This window comes from Bufo gargarizans, chromosome 6, assembly GCF_014858855.1.
Source record: "Bufo gargarizans isolate SCDJY-AF-19 chromosome 6, ASM1485885v1, whole genome shotgun sequence".
Lineage (NCBI taxonomy): Eukaryota > Metazoa > Chordata > Amphibia > Anura > Bufonidae > Bufo > Bufo gargarizans.
In genome coordinates, this window is record NC_058085.1 from 344,258,507 (window position 1) to 344,274,331 (window position 15,825).

The following is a 15,825-nucleotide window of genomic DNA, read 5'->3' on the forward strand; positions in this document are numbered from 1 at the left end:
GGGGGGTGCACAGAAAATAATGCTGTGAAGTGCACAGATGATTAGTGCTGTAAGGGCCACAGATAAATTATGCCACAAACTGCAAAGATAAATAGTGCTGTAAGGGCCACAGATAAATTATGCCACAAACTGCAAAGATAAATAGTGCTGTAAAGTGCACATATAAATAGTGCTATAAGATGCACAGATAAATGGTGTGCAGTAGCCATCTAGCATACATATGCTTTCCTGCGGTGCTTTGAGGCCCGTTTACACAAGTAGATAATTCATTTGTTTGAACGACAATCCTTCAGAGACGGCGAGTTTCGTGTAAAAAAAATTTGGAAGTGCAAGAGATGGTTTGTCATCAGGCAAACAGTTGCATTTACACTAAAAGATAACTGATTGTGTGGGTGCTGTCCCCCTGCCATGACCGCGTCTGTGCTGTAATTGACTCATGTTTACACTTGTCGAATTCTGGATGATCGATGATTTAGGTATCTACATCAGCAATCGCATAATAAAGGCTGGTCAATGTTCTGTCCATGAATATCAGACGTGAATGGCCAATAGTAGCTAATGGCGCCCCACACCATGACACCTGGTGCTGGTCCTGTATGTCTCCACACTATGCATGATGGAGGTAGCTGCTCTCCATCCCTACTGCAAACTCTGCCATCATTAGTAACAAGGCAGAACCTACTTTTATCACTGAACACTTTGTGGGGAAAAAGGGGCAGTTTAAGATGCACCAATGTGCACCAAGCTTGGGCCAAAAGTTTGGTGTAAACTAAGTCTAACTAAGTATCGTAAAATTTACATGCAAGCCAGTGAGGGTCATAGGTTTTCTCTCACCTGGGTTCAGTTTGCTACCCAAAATTGGTGTCTTAAAGGGGTTCTCCAATCTGGACACTCTTTTTACTTGTTAGATAGGTCTCTTGACCGTAAACCAATTAAGTGTCTTCCCAGTGAAATCAATTGAAAAATTGCTTTGCTTCATAGTAGGGTTTATGGGTGACGCCATAGACTCAGTAGAGGAACAGGGCCGGCCTTAGGTGTTCAGGCGCCCTGTGTGAGCTAACCTTGTGGCGCCCCCCCCCCTCCTCAAAAAAAATAAATATTGTGTGGCACAGTGTATGCTATATGTGTATAACAAACATATTTCACATGAAAACTTACAGTTACTTGGCTTGGCCCTTGGGGATCTTGGACGCCACTTCCACACTTTGGCTGGGGGCTCGGCGGAGCTGATGAGGTGTTTTATCCTAATGAGAAAGATTTCATAATAAGTATTTGGAGAAGGGGCAGAGGGATAGCAGAGCAGGGAGAGGCTGGTGCTGCTACTAGGGGGTCATACCATGGGGGAGTAATAAAGCCCACCATAATGCCCCCCCCCCAGTAGTAATAATTCTCCTTATAATGTGACAGTGCAAAAAATACCCCCTTGTAATGCCCCCATTTGAGCTAATGTCCTCATAGTGCCCCCATAATGTGCCAGTATAAAATACCCCTATATAGTGCCCCTAGTAAATGACCCCATAGTGCTCCACACCCTCCTTCCTCCTAGTGCCCCCCATAATGTACCAGTATAAAATGCTCCAGTAGATGCCCTCAGTGTCCCCCATAATTTGCAAGTATAAAATACCCCTTCTTAGTGCCCCCCATAGATGACCCCATAGTACTCCTCTCCCCCCTTCCCCATAGTACTCACCATGTGTCCCAGTATAAAATTGTACTGTACAGAGAGCCCATATAAAATACCCCTTCTTTGTGGCCTCAATAGATGCCCCTATAGTGCCCCCAATCATGTGCCAGTATGAACAGCCCCCCCCCCTGTGCCAGTAATAATGGCCCCCTATGCCAGTAATAGCAGCCCCCCTGTGGCAGTAATAGCAGCCCCCAGTAATAACAGCCCCCCTGTGCCAGTAATAACAGCCCCCAGTAATAACAGCCCCCAGTAATAAGAGCCCCTCTGTGCCAGTAATAACAGACCCCAGTAATAAGAGCCCCTCTGTGCCAGTAATAACAGCCCCCAGTAATAAGAGCCCCTCTGTGCCAGTAATAACAGCCCCCAGTAATAAGAGCCCCTCTGTGCCAGTAATAACAGCCCCCAGTAATAAGAGCCCCTCTGTGCCAGTAATAACAGCCCCCAGTAATAATAGCCCCCCTTTGCCAGTAATAACAGCCCCCCTTTGCCAGTAATAACAGCCCCCCTTTGCCAGTAATAACAGCCCCCCTTTGCCAGTAATAACAGCCCCCGCCAGTAATAACAGCCCCCCTTTGCCAGTAATAACAAACAGGCCCCCCCTTTGCCAGTAATAACAGCCCCAGCCAGTAAAAGTATTGTACATAATAAAAAAATTAAAAAAACACATACTTACCTCCATGTCAGTGATGCAATGCAGGCCTCTTCTGGCCTGTGTCCCACGCTGTATGGCTCAGGCGGCGCGATGACGTCATCGCGCCGCCTGCGCTGGCCTCTGATAGGCTGCAGGCACTAGGCCGGCAGCCTATCAGAGGAAGGGAAAGGGACACGCCTCTCCCTCCCCTACCGCAGCACAGGCAGGCATCTGTATCGCTGTCCTGAGGACGGCGATACAGATGACTGGAGATGAGCGCTTCCACAATGGAAGCGCTCATCTCCCTGTGCCCAGCCACCGCCGCCAGCTCGCGATTGCCCCGTTGCCCCACCCCCTGGATCCGCCACTGACACAGGGGAGGGGGAATCAGGTCAAACAGGGGAGGGGGCTGGGGGCCCGCCCCGAGGGAGAACACAAGTGCCGCCTCGCCTGCCGCATATTACACTGCGAGCTGTCGGCCGCCCAGCGCCCCTGTTGCTATGGCGCTCTGTGAGGCCGCACAGCCCGCACACCCCAAAGGCCGGCCCTGTAGAGGAACCACACATGGGCATCTCCAACAGTGCTCAGTAATTATCTTGTTAATCTTAGTGGGACCACATATAATGGTCCACAGTATGGTGGCACGAAGCAAGTGGTAGGTTAACTAATGGTCTGTTTCTTCTCTGCAGTATGGCATTGTGCTGGATGCAGGCTCCTCACACACCAGCCTGTATGTATATCAGTGGCCGGCGGAGAAGGAAAATGACACTGGAGTTGTCACACAGTTAAAAGAATGTAAAGTTGAAGGTTAGTAGTATATCTATCTATTTGCGTGCCTGAATGTTCGTAAGCCTTTCAAAATGTTCTATATTTATGCATAAATATGACCTAAAAGTACATGATTTTCATACAAGTCCTAAAAGTAGATAAAGATAACCAAATCAAACAAACGGTTAAAAATATTAGACTTGGTCATTTATTTATTGAGAAAAATTATCTAATACCACACGTCTGTGAATGGCAAATGTATGTGAAGCTTTAGGATTAGCTGATAATTTAAAGATGAAATTAGAGACGGGTGTTTTCGATCAATGAGATGACAATCAGGTGAGTAGGTGACCTGTTTAATTTAGAAAACCGGGATCTATCACAGCCTGATCTCCAAAACACGTCTGTGGAAGTGTATCATAGCATAGACAATAGAGATTTCTGAGGACCACAGAAGAAGAGTTGTTGATGCTCATCAGGCTGTAAAGAGGTTACAAAACCATATCTCAACAGCTTGGACAGATTGTATACAAATGGAGGAAATTCACAACCATGATTCCCCTCCCCTCCCTGATTTTGTGGATGGATGAGACCAAAATAGAACTTTTTGGTTTAAATGAGAAGCATTATGTTTGGAGAAAGGAAAATGCTGCATCCCATCATTAGACCTCATCCCATCTGTGTGGTAGTATCATGGTTTGGGCCTGTTTTGCTGCATCTGGGCCAAGATGGCTTGTTATCATTGATGATGGAACAATGAATTCTGAATGTCACCAGCAATTTCTAAAGGAAAATGTCAGGACATCTGTCCATGAACTGAATATCAAGAGAACGTGGGTCATGCAGCAAGACAATGACCCTACGCACAGAAGTCACTCTATATGGTTTGGGAATGGCCAAGTCAAAGTCCTGACCTTAATCCAAAAGAAATGTTGTGGAAGGACCTGCAGTGAGCAGTAGGGATCGACCGATTATCGGATTTACCGATATTATCGGCCGATATTCAGGATTTTGAACGCTATCGGTATCGGCATTTATTTTGCCGATATTCCGATAGCGTATGGGGAACACAGATCGCGCTGCTGTCAGCGCTCTCCGTGTTCCCTCAGCAGCAGCACAGGGGAGAAGGAGCAGGGTCTCCTCCCCCTGTGCTGCTGCTGCCGCCAATGGGAGGACAGGGGACAAGAGGAGGGGAGGAGCTATGGCCACTGCGCCACCAATGAAGCTTAATCTCTCATTTATTCATATACAGGAGGCGGGAGCTGCACAATCACATAGCCGGCTCCCGGCCTCTATGAGCTGTAGCTGCGATCTGCGGTAGTTAACTCCTCAGGTGCCGCGGATCGCAGCTACTGCTCATAGAGGTCGGGAGCCGGCTATGTGATCCTGCAGCCAGCTCCTGCCTCCTGTATATGAATAAATGAGAGATTAAGCTTCATTGGTGGCGCAGTGCGCCCCCCCTCCCCCCCAGTATTAAGCAGTGGTGGCGCATAGGGCCCCCCCACCCCAGTCGCAGTGCGCCCCCCCCACCCCAGTCGCAGTGCGCCCCCCCACAGGATCCCCTCTCCCCTGCTCCTCCGATCGGAGCCCCAGCAGTGTAATGCTGGGGCTCCGATCGGTTACCATGGCAGCCAGGACGCTATTGAAGCCCTGGCTGCCATGGTAAGCTCCATGCTGCTGTGTGCACAAAGCACAGAGCAGCAGGGACAGTGTGAGCTCCTATTCACCCTGATAGATCTCTATCAGGGTGAATAGGACAAGGGTTCTAGTCCCTAAAGGGGCTAAAAGTTAGTTAAAAAAAAAAGTTACAAAAATAAAAACACCAAAATATTAAATATAAATGAAAAAAAGATTTACAAAAAAAATTAAATACACATTAACAATAAACATTAATTTTCAGCAGATTTGTGGGAATTTTAATTTTTTTTTCAAAAATGAAAATTCCCAGAATATCGGTATAAATTATCGGCTATCAGCCTGAAAGTTCACAAATTATCGGTATCGGTATCGGCCCTAAAAAATCTATATCGGTCGATCCCTAGTGAGCAGTTCATGTTGGGAAACTACCTACAAAACAGAGCTAAAGCTGTTTTGTACAGAGAAATGGGGAAAAATTCCTCCAAACCGATGTGCAGGACGAAACAATAACAAGAACCATTTAGTTGCAGTTATTACTGCACAAGGGGGGGTCACACCAGATACTGAAAGCAAAGGTTCACATACTTTTTCCACGTAATATTGAATCATTGTCCTTTAATAAATCAATGGTCAAGTCTAATATGTATAACTCCTTTGTTTGATTTGGTTATCTTTATCTACTTTTGTGTGAAAATCTGATGTAATTTTAGATCAAGTGTATGCAGAAATATAGAGAATTCTGAAGGGTTCACACAAACTTTCAAACATCACTCTATCTATCTGTCTGTCAACCTTCTGTCCTATATCTGTCCATCCATCCATCCCTCCATATTACATTGATAGGATGATGAACACCTGAAAGAACCATCCCTTTCCATGTGCCCTATTATACCATCTAAAAATAAAAAAACAGGGGAGCCCCCTATATTAGCCACAGTGGAGAGATGCTCACGAACAGTGGCTGTCATTCTGGCGGGTTCAGGCTATCCATTTATTACACAGTCAGCTGTTCATCTCAATGGCCGACAACATGTAATAATATATTTCTCCTGTAGTGGCCGCTGCCTTGAACGGAAGGCTTTCCCTACCAACAAGATCAGACCTGAAGCATCAATTGATTGTTGGGCTAACTTTAAAAGGGTTATCCCAAAAATGAAGAGAAAAAACCTCTGGTCATGCCCACCATTATTTTAACTATATCAATTCAAAAATACTGCTCTCCGGTGTAATTGTCACACTTTTTTTATCCTCTTTACTCACCCCTCTGCAGATCTGGTCTCCTTCCTTTCTGTGGGTGGTCAGCAGCTTGTCCCATGTGACATTCAAGCACCTGCATCTCCAAGGAGTGCATTGTGGTGAAATCTTGTTAACCCCTACATAGAAAGCTGCCCTTCACACACAGCCCCAGTGATTCCACTAATAAATAGCACTATGGTAGATAATGCACCCCCCCCCCCCTCCATTTCCTTCACTGTCTATAGAGAGATCTATTAATTTAGAAGTGGGAAACAATAAATGAAAGGTGTCTGGAATGCTTCACCAGGAGATCACTACTCCACCACTGAGGGGAAGCCAGTGAGCGTGTCTACTGAATGCAGGAGAAGGTGGACCAGAATTTAATCTACAGGAGAAACAGCAGGGGGCACTACCAGAGTGAAAAATGTACATCAAATATACAGTATATTGCGGTTATGCTTCACTTAAAATGCCCTATTCATTGCACAGTCATACTTCTTATCTGATCACCCATTTAGGGCATGTGCAGCATTTGATTGGATACACCCCTTTAATTACATTTATATAAGTTTCTTAGTGTAGTAAATCACAGAATAGGTTAAATTTTTCGAGCATTGCTAAACAATGACGGGTCTTTGCTATGTCAACGGAAATATAAGATCAGATGAGCGTGAGGTGAGTCCTTCCAGCACCTCTCGTGGAGGAATGTGGGCTGTCTCATCTGTGGTCACCTCTGTTTGTTTCTCCGCCGCTCTCTTTATCCCCTCTCATCCATCCTTATGACTAACGTAAACTACAGAAAGAGGTTATTCTTTTGTGGGTTTCCAGAAATAGACCTCCATGAGTGATTAATGAGACTGAAATGCCTGTGCGCAGCCGTTTTTTTTTTTTTTTTTTTTTTTTCTTCTAATTTAGTCCAAAGCTGTGAACACCAGTTGGATAAAACATAAGTCCTGGCCCTCGTCCATTAGTTTTAAATTTGGACGTAAAGGAAAATGCAGCAGATTTCTGAAATGTTTATTTTATTTCTGTCTCACAATGTCAGAGCTGTATGTCTGCCAACAGCAAAGCTGGCAGCTGGTCAGGAGGATGCATGATACATGGTGACATCGGAGCTCGTGGACCTTTTCTTCAGCATGGTCAAGAGTAGATACTCTGCTTGGATGTCGTGCTGAGAATCAGAGCATGCATACCCAATGACAATAAAATTTGCTTTAATCTGGCATCTGATAATCCAAACATCCTGACAATCTGACACTGAACTGCCTGCAGTCTGCAATGAAGGGCCATCTGGGTGTTACCGGTTAAGGGTATGCCCCTGCAAAGTCTGATTTCTATCCAATCAGTGTTGCCAGTGTACGACTGTGCAGGGACACACCCTCAACTGGTAACACCCAGGAGGACCTTGATGATAGACTGCTGGCAAATCATTCATAAACTTCTAGTAGGAAGAACAGAGGCATGGCACAACATTGATGATCCACAATCTTTATTACATGGGAAATGCAAGTAGTTACTTGGATATATCCAGAAAGGTTACTGCTCCTCTTTAAAGTGAACATCCATGTTTTAAGATCAGTTCAGTTTTATGTTGTTTCATTAACCTAATATATGTTCGAGGTGCTCTGTCTTTCTGATACAAACTCCAAATCCCCTGCATTGACATAGAGTTAAAGCCTATGGACACTTTCGCATAAAAACCCCTAGTAAAAAAAAATTAAAAAATTATCTTGAGTAAAAGCTAAGTTTCCTCCTTTATTTCCTTGATATACAGTTTCCAATGTGGACAAGTCCCTCCTAGTAATACATTCTGGATCTGTGTGACCACAATACTGCTGTCTTCCCTCTGCAAAACTGTTTTGTGTGTGTGTGTGTGTGCTTCCCTCCCTATCTACAGCTAATCTGCCATCCTTGGATGCTTTCCCCCATGTCTACTCTCTGATCTGCCATGTACAACATTCTCCCCCTAAGTACTGCTATCTTTTCAATTGAGAGAAGGTACGAGGAGAGCATAGAGAGCCATCAGAAACATGTTCTTGGCAGATTTAGCAGAACCAGCCGAACACGTTCTCCAGAAGCAAAACAATTTAGAAAGTTGCTTAGTTTTGCATTTAAGAAGCAAATTCAGTTGCCCATATTCTTCAAATAGACACCAGTAGCGGGAGCTTACTGCATACTACTTATACATAGAATTCAATAATAATATAGTATGCAGTGAGCTCCCCCTAGTGGTGGCCATAAGCTGCCAGAATAGGAGCTCGACCTCAGAAAAACATCACTAATGCTGCCAGAAAAGGTTTAAAGGTGAACATTTACATGAATGTTTTCTTTATTTCCTTTTTTTTTTTTGGTTCTCATTGATGTCGTAGGTTCGGTTCACATAATTCTACTGTCATTGCAGATATTATGCAGCATATATTCCTTTAATGACCAATATGCCAACCATAGTGATAAAATTAGAAACTCTTGTTGGATGGGCTGCAGTAAGAAAACTTCATAACTTTTTTTTTTTTTTTCTCCTGCCAAAAGGCAATGGTATATCTAGCTACTACCTGAAGCCTGCGGATGCCGGTCGTTCTCTTCAGTTTTGCATAAACAAAGCCCAAGAAGTGATTCCAGACAGTCAGCAGAAGCAGACACCTGTGTATTTAGGGGCCACTGCTGGAATGAGACTTCTCAGGTATATTAGCATGCCGCCAATCTATCAGCTCTCCTGACCTGGAAAGAAGACACTGTAGTAGGATAGGGAAACCTGTCGGAGTTCAGTATCTGCACCATAGGCTGTATTCCTTAAAATGGTGTGCACTGGTCAACTGCTCGGGGGTGCACCGGTATTAGAGGGGTGTCCTACCATTACGTAATTATTATATAGATCATATGAAATGAACATTTATTTCTCATTTACATTCTATTAAAAAAATGACCCAGTGAAGAGCTAGGACATTTATTTATATAGTATGGTGCCACCTGGTGTTCAAAATGCATTGCAATGTTCGCGTCCACCTAATGAGCCGAGTGTTGGTGGACACTCATGCTCAGTCACTCTCCCCACTGCCACGTCTCTGCATAGTGATCTTCTGTTCACTGCAGGGCAGTCAATAGAAATAGCTTTCTGCTTGTCAGGAAGGAGCAGAGTGTCTGCAGTAGCATGGCAGTATAGCTGAGAAGACTCCTCCTGCAGGGGAAGAAAGGAAGGACTATATTGGCAGCTGCCAGATGGGGAAGAAGGCTGATTCAGTTTTCAGCCTCATCCCAGCAGCACGGATTTTTTAAATAAACGTTTATTAACCCCTCAACACATAATGACGTACATGTATGTCATTATTCTTAAGGGGTTGTATGGAATGGGCTGCCAGGCTGAGCTTACCTTATACGCGTCTGGTGCCAGCTGTATAATGCAGCAGACGTCAGGTAGCAATGATGGTAGCTGCATCTGTGAGTTTAAGCAGAGGAAGGGGGCTCCCTCTGTCTTCCGATTGGAGCCTCTGCAGTGAAATTGTGGGGCTCTGATTAGTTACCATGACAGCCTGGGGTCTTCTGAAGGTTCCCAGGCCTGTCATGGTCAACTGATTGTAAAGCTGTGTGCAAGGCACGGCTCAAAATGCAGTAACTCAGAATCCCATAGACTGCAATAGTATTGTAATGCGGTGTATGGCACAAGCAATTAGAAGATGGCAGTAAAAAAAAAAAGTTACATTTATTCACCCCCCCTTTTCCTAATTTTACATAAAAAAAATAAACATTAAAAAATAAACGGGTATTGCTGCTTCTAAAAATGCCTGAACTATTAAAATCTAAAAATATCTTTCCAGCATGGTGAATGCCATAATTCACAATTTTTTTTCAGCATGTCCCTTCAAAAGGATTTAAGAAAAGGATCAAAAAGCCATAACTACCCCCAAAAATTGTACCAATAAAAACTACAATTCGTCCCCGCAAAAAACTAGCCCTCATACAGCTCTGTAGATGTAAATATGAAAAAGTTATGGCTGTTAAAAAATCGTAATGCAATGTTATAAAAATTTTAGATTTTTTTATTTATTTTTTTATCCCCCTTCCCCCCCCCCCCCCCCCAATATAAAAAGTAAACAAATTTGGGATCACAGTAATCATATTGACCCACAGAATAGGGACGTAATGTCGTTGTTTTCGCACACTTTAATATCAAAACTCAAACTTTCCCTCCATGAAGAATTTTTGTTTCCAGTTTTCCAATACAAGACTTGATAAATTAAAGAGTGGCATTAAAAAATACAACTTGTCCTGCAAAAAAAAATCCCTCATATGGCTATGTGAACAGAAAATTTAAAAAGTAATGGCTCTTGGAATGTAGGTAGATTAAAAAATAAAATGTGGCCAGGCCTTAAGGGGTTGATATAAGAAGTTACATATGTAAAATTGAAATTTTCCATAACCAGACTACATATAAAGCTTGCATAACAATACCATGTAGCATGAAGAAAGAAAACAAAATAAATAAATCATATTAATACAAAATGCAACACAGATCGATAGCGGCAAGGATTAGCAGCAGCAGCACCAAAGGGGACACATGAAAGCAAAACAGGATGAACCATAAATTTTATGCTAGATTTCAAATGAAAACAACTATTAAAGGGGTTTTCCGGGACTAGAATATTGATGTCCTCTCCTCAGGATAGGTCATTATCTCATCCGTAGGGGTCTGACACCTGGGACTCCCACCGATCAGCTGTTTTAGGAGACTGCAGTGCTCTGTTGAATCTTGTTCATCAGTCACAAGGCCTAGGTGCAGCTCAACCCCATTCAAGTGAATGGGCCAAAACTGCAATACCAAGCACAGCCACTGTGCAATGTGGGGTGCTGTGCTTGGTATGCTGTGAGGAGGCCGCAACACTTGTATGAGTGCTGTGGCCCTTTCAAAACAGCTGATCAGTGGGGGTGCTGGTAACTGGAACTCAAAAGTTCAGATAAGAGCCTATTATTGCACGGACTATTTACTAATGACTTTTTTTCTGCCCTAGCCTCGCTTACCCGGCGGTCGCCCACGAGGTTCTGACGTCGGTGGCGGATACACTGAGATCTTCTCCCTTTGATTTCCAAGGAGCCCGAATAATTACAGGACAAGAAGAGGGAGCCTATGGTTGGATCACCATTAACTATCTTCTAGGAAACTTTATTCAAGTTAGTGCAACTTTTTAAACAATTACGATGTTTTAATCAAAGGTGCACTGTGTTATGTCTAATGTGGGACCTGAAGGGGTGGAGCATGACACAGGTCCTCTTTTGTCAGAATACTTGTCATGCTCCACCCACTCAGACTAACAATTCAAATTTCCATCTAAGATCCGTTTTTTTATTTAGATGGGGGGGGGGGGGGGGGTGCTGCATCGGATCTCAGATGGAAATGACTCAAACGGATGGCAAATGTACAACAGGATCCTTTCTTCTGACAGATTAGAAGAACAGAAAATGAAACTGAGATGTGAATTCTCCCTTAGAGAGAATTCTACACCAGATTTGTGACAAAATTTTGGTGCAAAACTTTAGATTTTTGTCCATGCCTCACTCCAGTGTAGCTATTCCCCTTTTGATGAGCCACATTCCTTTTTTTTTGGACTAGGAGCGGAAACTTTCTCTGAACCTAGATGCGTCAATTAGCACGACTTTTTGGATGCATTTACAGCAAAATCTTGGTGTACTCGGATCAGTAAAGTTCGGACATTATGTCTTAAAGCCTTTGGGGGAATTTTATTTATGATTGCAATTTATTCATTTTGGGCTATTTAATTGGTCTTTATTAAATATTTTCAGCAGTTTTTCTGATACATGGGGTTAAAAATCAGTCTATTTGCAAACTGTCGCTCCTGATTTCTGTGGGCTCATGTGAAGCCTTACCTCTGATCTCCTGACCTGATAAATACTTGTTTAAAAGCCATATTCTTTTCAGTTTGAGAGTTTAGCTATTGTGTCTGCTGATGGAAATCAGGACTGATTTTGAACCCCATGTATCAGAGAAACTGTTGAAAATTTTAATGAAGACTAATTGAAAAAAACATTTTTTTGTCCAAAATGAGTAAAATGCAATCTAAAAAATGCCCCAAAGGTTTCCATAGCCTTTAAATGTTACTGTGTTATGCACAGTACAGGTCCTGAGCGGTCAGTACATGACAAAGGAACTTGCTGTATGTAAGGCCTCATGCACACGACCGTTTTTTTTTAAGGTCCGCAAAAACGGGGTCCGTAGGTCCGTGATCCGTGACCGTTTTTTCGTCCGTTGGTCTTCCTTGATTTTTGGAGGATCCACGGACATGAAAAATGAAAAAAAAAATCAAAGTCAAGTTTGCCATTGAAATGATAGGAAAAAACGGACACGGATCACGGACACGGATCACGGACGCGGATGACAATCTTGTGTGCATCCGTGTTTTTTCACGGACCCATTGACTTGAATGGGTCTGTGAACCGTTGGCCGTGAAAAAAATAGGACAGGTCATATTTTTTTCACGGCCAGGAAACACGGATCACGGATGCGGCTACCAAACGGTGCATTTTCCGATTTTTCCACGGACCCATTGAAAGTCAATGGGTCCGTGAAAAAAAACGGAAAACGGCACAACGGCCACGGATGCACACAACGGTCGTGTGCATGAGGCCTAACTCTTACATTTAGAACTGGCGCTGGATGCGCCTAAGTCATAGAGAAGCCGGCGCCTCCTCAGAACTCCGGCAGAATCGCCATCTAAAATGCCGGTCTTAATAAATGTGTGGGGACAAAATATAAAAAAATAACATACTAAAATTGATACAAAGGCCTTTTTATAACTTTGGCGCATCCAGTGCCAGTCTAAATGTAAGACACCTTCCGAACGGTCTTGCATTCAGACCATTTTCTACGCCTAAGGCCTCATGCACGCGACTGTTGTGTGCATCCGTGGCAGTTGTTCCGTTTTCCGTGATTTTCTGCGGACCCATTGACTTTCAATGGGTCCGTTGAAAACTCGGAAAATGCACCGTTGTTCATCTGCGGCCGTGATCCGTGTTTCCTGTCCGTCAAAAAAATATGGCCTGTCCTATTTTTTTTGACTGACAACGGTTCACGGACCCATTCAAGTCAATGGGTCCGTGAAAAAACACGGATGCACACAAGATTGGCATCCGCGTCCGTGATCCGTGGCCGTTGGCAACTTCACTTTGTGAAAACTCATAACCGACAGTATATTCAAACACAGAGGCGTTCCCATGGTGATGGGGACGCTTCAAGTTAGAATATACTGAGAACTGTGTACATGACTGCCCCCTGCTGCCTGGCAGCACCCGATCTTTTACAGGGGGCTGTGATCCGCACAATTAACCCCTCAGGTGCCGCACCTAAAGGGTTAATTGTGAGTATCATAGCCCCCTGTAAGAGATCAGGTGTTGCCAGGCAGTTAAAATCACGTTCCCCCATCATTGGTGGCAGTGGAGAGTTCCGATCGTAGTTCCAGTTTAATCACTGGGGCTCCGATCGGTAACCATGGCAACCAGGACGCTACTGCAGTCCTGGTTGCCATGGTTACTTAGCAATTTTTAGAAGCATTATACTTACCTGCGAGCTGTGATGTCTCTGACCGGCCGGGCGCTCCTCCTACTGGTAAGTGACAGGTCTGTGCAATAGGCAATGCGCCGCACAGACCTTTCACGGACCTGCGGACCTGAAAAAAAACCGGTCGTGTGCATGAGGCCTAAGGGTACTTTCACACTAGCGTTATTCTTTTCCGGCATAGAGTTCCGTCCTAGGGGCTCAATACTGGAAAAGAACTGATCAGTTTTATCCTAATGCATTCTGAATGGAGAGCAATGCGTTCAGGATGCATCAGGACGTCTTCAGTTCAGTCTTTTTGCCTTTTCAGGACTGAGATCATACCGCAGCATGCTACGGTTTTATCTTCGGCTAAAACTCCGGAACACTTGCTGCAATGCTGGCCCTGAGTGTTCTGGCAAAACTGATCCGTTTTTGCGGTCTGCGCATGCTCAGACCGCAAAAAATGTTAAAAGAAAAATAACGTTTTTCCGGATGACACCGGAGAGACGAATCCGGCATTTCAATGCATTTGTCAGACGGATCAGGATCCTGATCTGTCTGACAAATGCCATCAGTTTGCATACGTTTTGACGGATCCGGCAGGCAGTTCCGGCGATGGAACTGCCTGCCGGAATCCTCTGCCACAAGTGTGAAAGTAGCCTAAAACAGGCGTAGAAAATGATGAATGAGAAAGGCCTGCCGGTCCCTCCACACCCAAGCCAGGCCCATAATTTTAGACCTGGCGTGAGCAAAGAAAGGTCATGTTGTGCTGCCATCTGTGCCTGAAATATGCCTAATTAAGGCGTATTTCAGATTAAACGACCCCCGAAGTATCTAGGAGTGTAAAAAAACAATACAATTAAAAATAGCATAGTAAAAATTTTAATAATGTGGAAAAAAAATTGCCATTTTCCTACATTTTATCCCTGTCCTGTGATAGAAAGCATAAAAAATGGCACAAAACTAACTTCCTATCTATAAGGTAAAAAGGCCGACTCTGTCTATTAAAGGGGTTTTCAGAGAGGTAATATTGAGAAGATTCCTAATCCGTATTTGATAGGTGGAAGTCAGTTTCCTAGTGGTGGAAAACCACTCCAGGACTGAATTGGCTAAGAGAGAAGTAAACCTGTAGTATTATAGGAGGAGATAGTAGAAGGATTGTCTGTGATTAGGAGAGGGGGCCCAGCGTCATTCCAGAAACAGCGCCGCTCCTGTCTGGGTCTAGTATTGCAATTGATCCATTTGAATGGGGCTGAGCTGTAATACCAAACACAACCCTAAGGGCTCTTTCACACGAGCATATGCCGTGCGGGTAACCCGCTGCGTGAAAGACAGCCAAGCCCCGTTCCGGACAACAGAGACACGGAGCATTAACATGATTGATAATGCTCTGTGCCTCTCTCTGACCTTTTTGCTACAAAATCTGTGACAATCACTGTGATTTTGTAGCAAAAAGGTCACAGAGAGGCACAGAGCATTATCAATCATGTTAATGCTCCGTTTCTCTGTCTGGAACGGGGCTTGGCCGTCTTTCACCCAGCGGTTTACCCGCACGGCATCCGCTCGTGTGAAAGAGCCCTAAGGCCCCTTTCACACGGGCGAGAATTCCGTGCGGGTGCAATGCGTGAGGTGAACGCATTTCACCCGCACTGAATCCGGACCCATTCACTTCAATAGGGCTGTTCAAATGAGCGGTGATTTTCACGCATCACTTGTGCAACATTTTCTATATTCATAGAAATGAATGGGGATGCGTGAAAATCGCAAGCAAGTGCGGATGCGGTGCGATTTACACGCATGGTTGCTAACAGATGATAGGGATGAAAGCAACCTCGGACCCCATTAGTGTATTCCCTGTATTATTTTCCCTTATAACATGGTTATAAGGGAAAATAATAGCATTCTTAATACAGAATGCATAGTAAACTGTAGATTAAGGTGTTAAAAAATAAAAAAATTTACTTGCCTGTTCCAATTGATTGCGCAGCCGGCATCATCTTCTTGCTTCTTCTTTCAACCCTAAGTTCACACCTGAGCGTTTTACAGCGCGTTCAAACGCGCTGTAAAACGCGCTGTAAAACGCTCAACACATGAAAACCAATGCTTCCCTATGGGAATGGTTCTCACCTGGGCGTTTTACAGCGCGTACGACCGCGCTGTAAAACGCCCGACGCATAATCAAGTACTTGAGCTTCTTTGGGGCGTTTTGACGCGCGTTTGTGGCCATAGGACACTGCAGTCAATCACACAAACGCGTGTCAAACGCGCGTTTACTATTACAAAAAACGCGCATAAAAACGCGCGACAAAAACGCGCGTTTGA

At 44.2% G+C, this 15,825-nt stretch overlaps 1 protein-coding gene across 2 annotated transcripts in view; it reads left to right on the forward strand.

Moving 5' to 3' along the window:
* The window catches only part of ENTPD1 (ectonucleoside triphosphate diphosphohydrolase 1), an 80,076-nt gene that overhangs the window by 48,324 nt on the left and 15,927 nt on the right, over positions 1-15,825 (forward strand). For both annotated transcript variants that reach the window (XM_044296602.1, XM_044296603.1), the window contains exons 3-5: positions 3,008-3,125; positions 8,490-8,640; positions 10,964-11,123. In XM_044296602.1, coding sequence (XP_044152537.1) covers positions 3,008-3,125; positions 8,490-8,640; positions 10,964-11,123 — 429 coding nt within the window. The remainder of the gene's footprint in view (positions 1-3,007; positions 3,126-8,489; positions 8,641-10,963; positions 11,124-15,825) is intronic.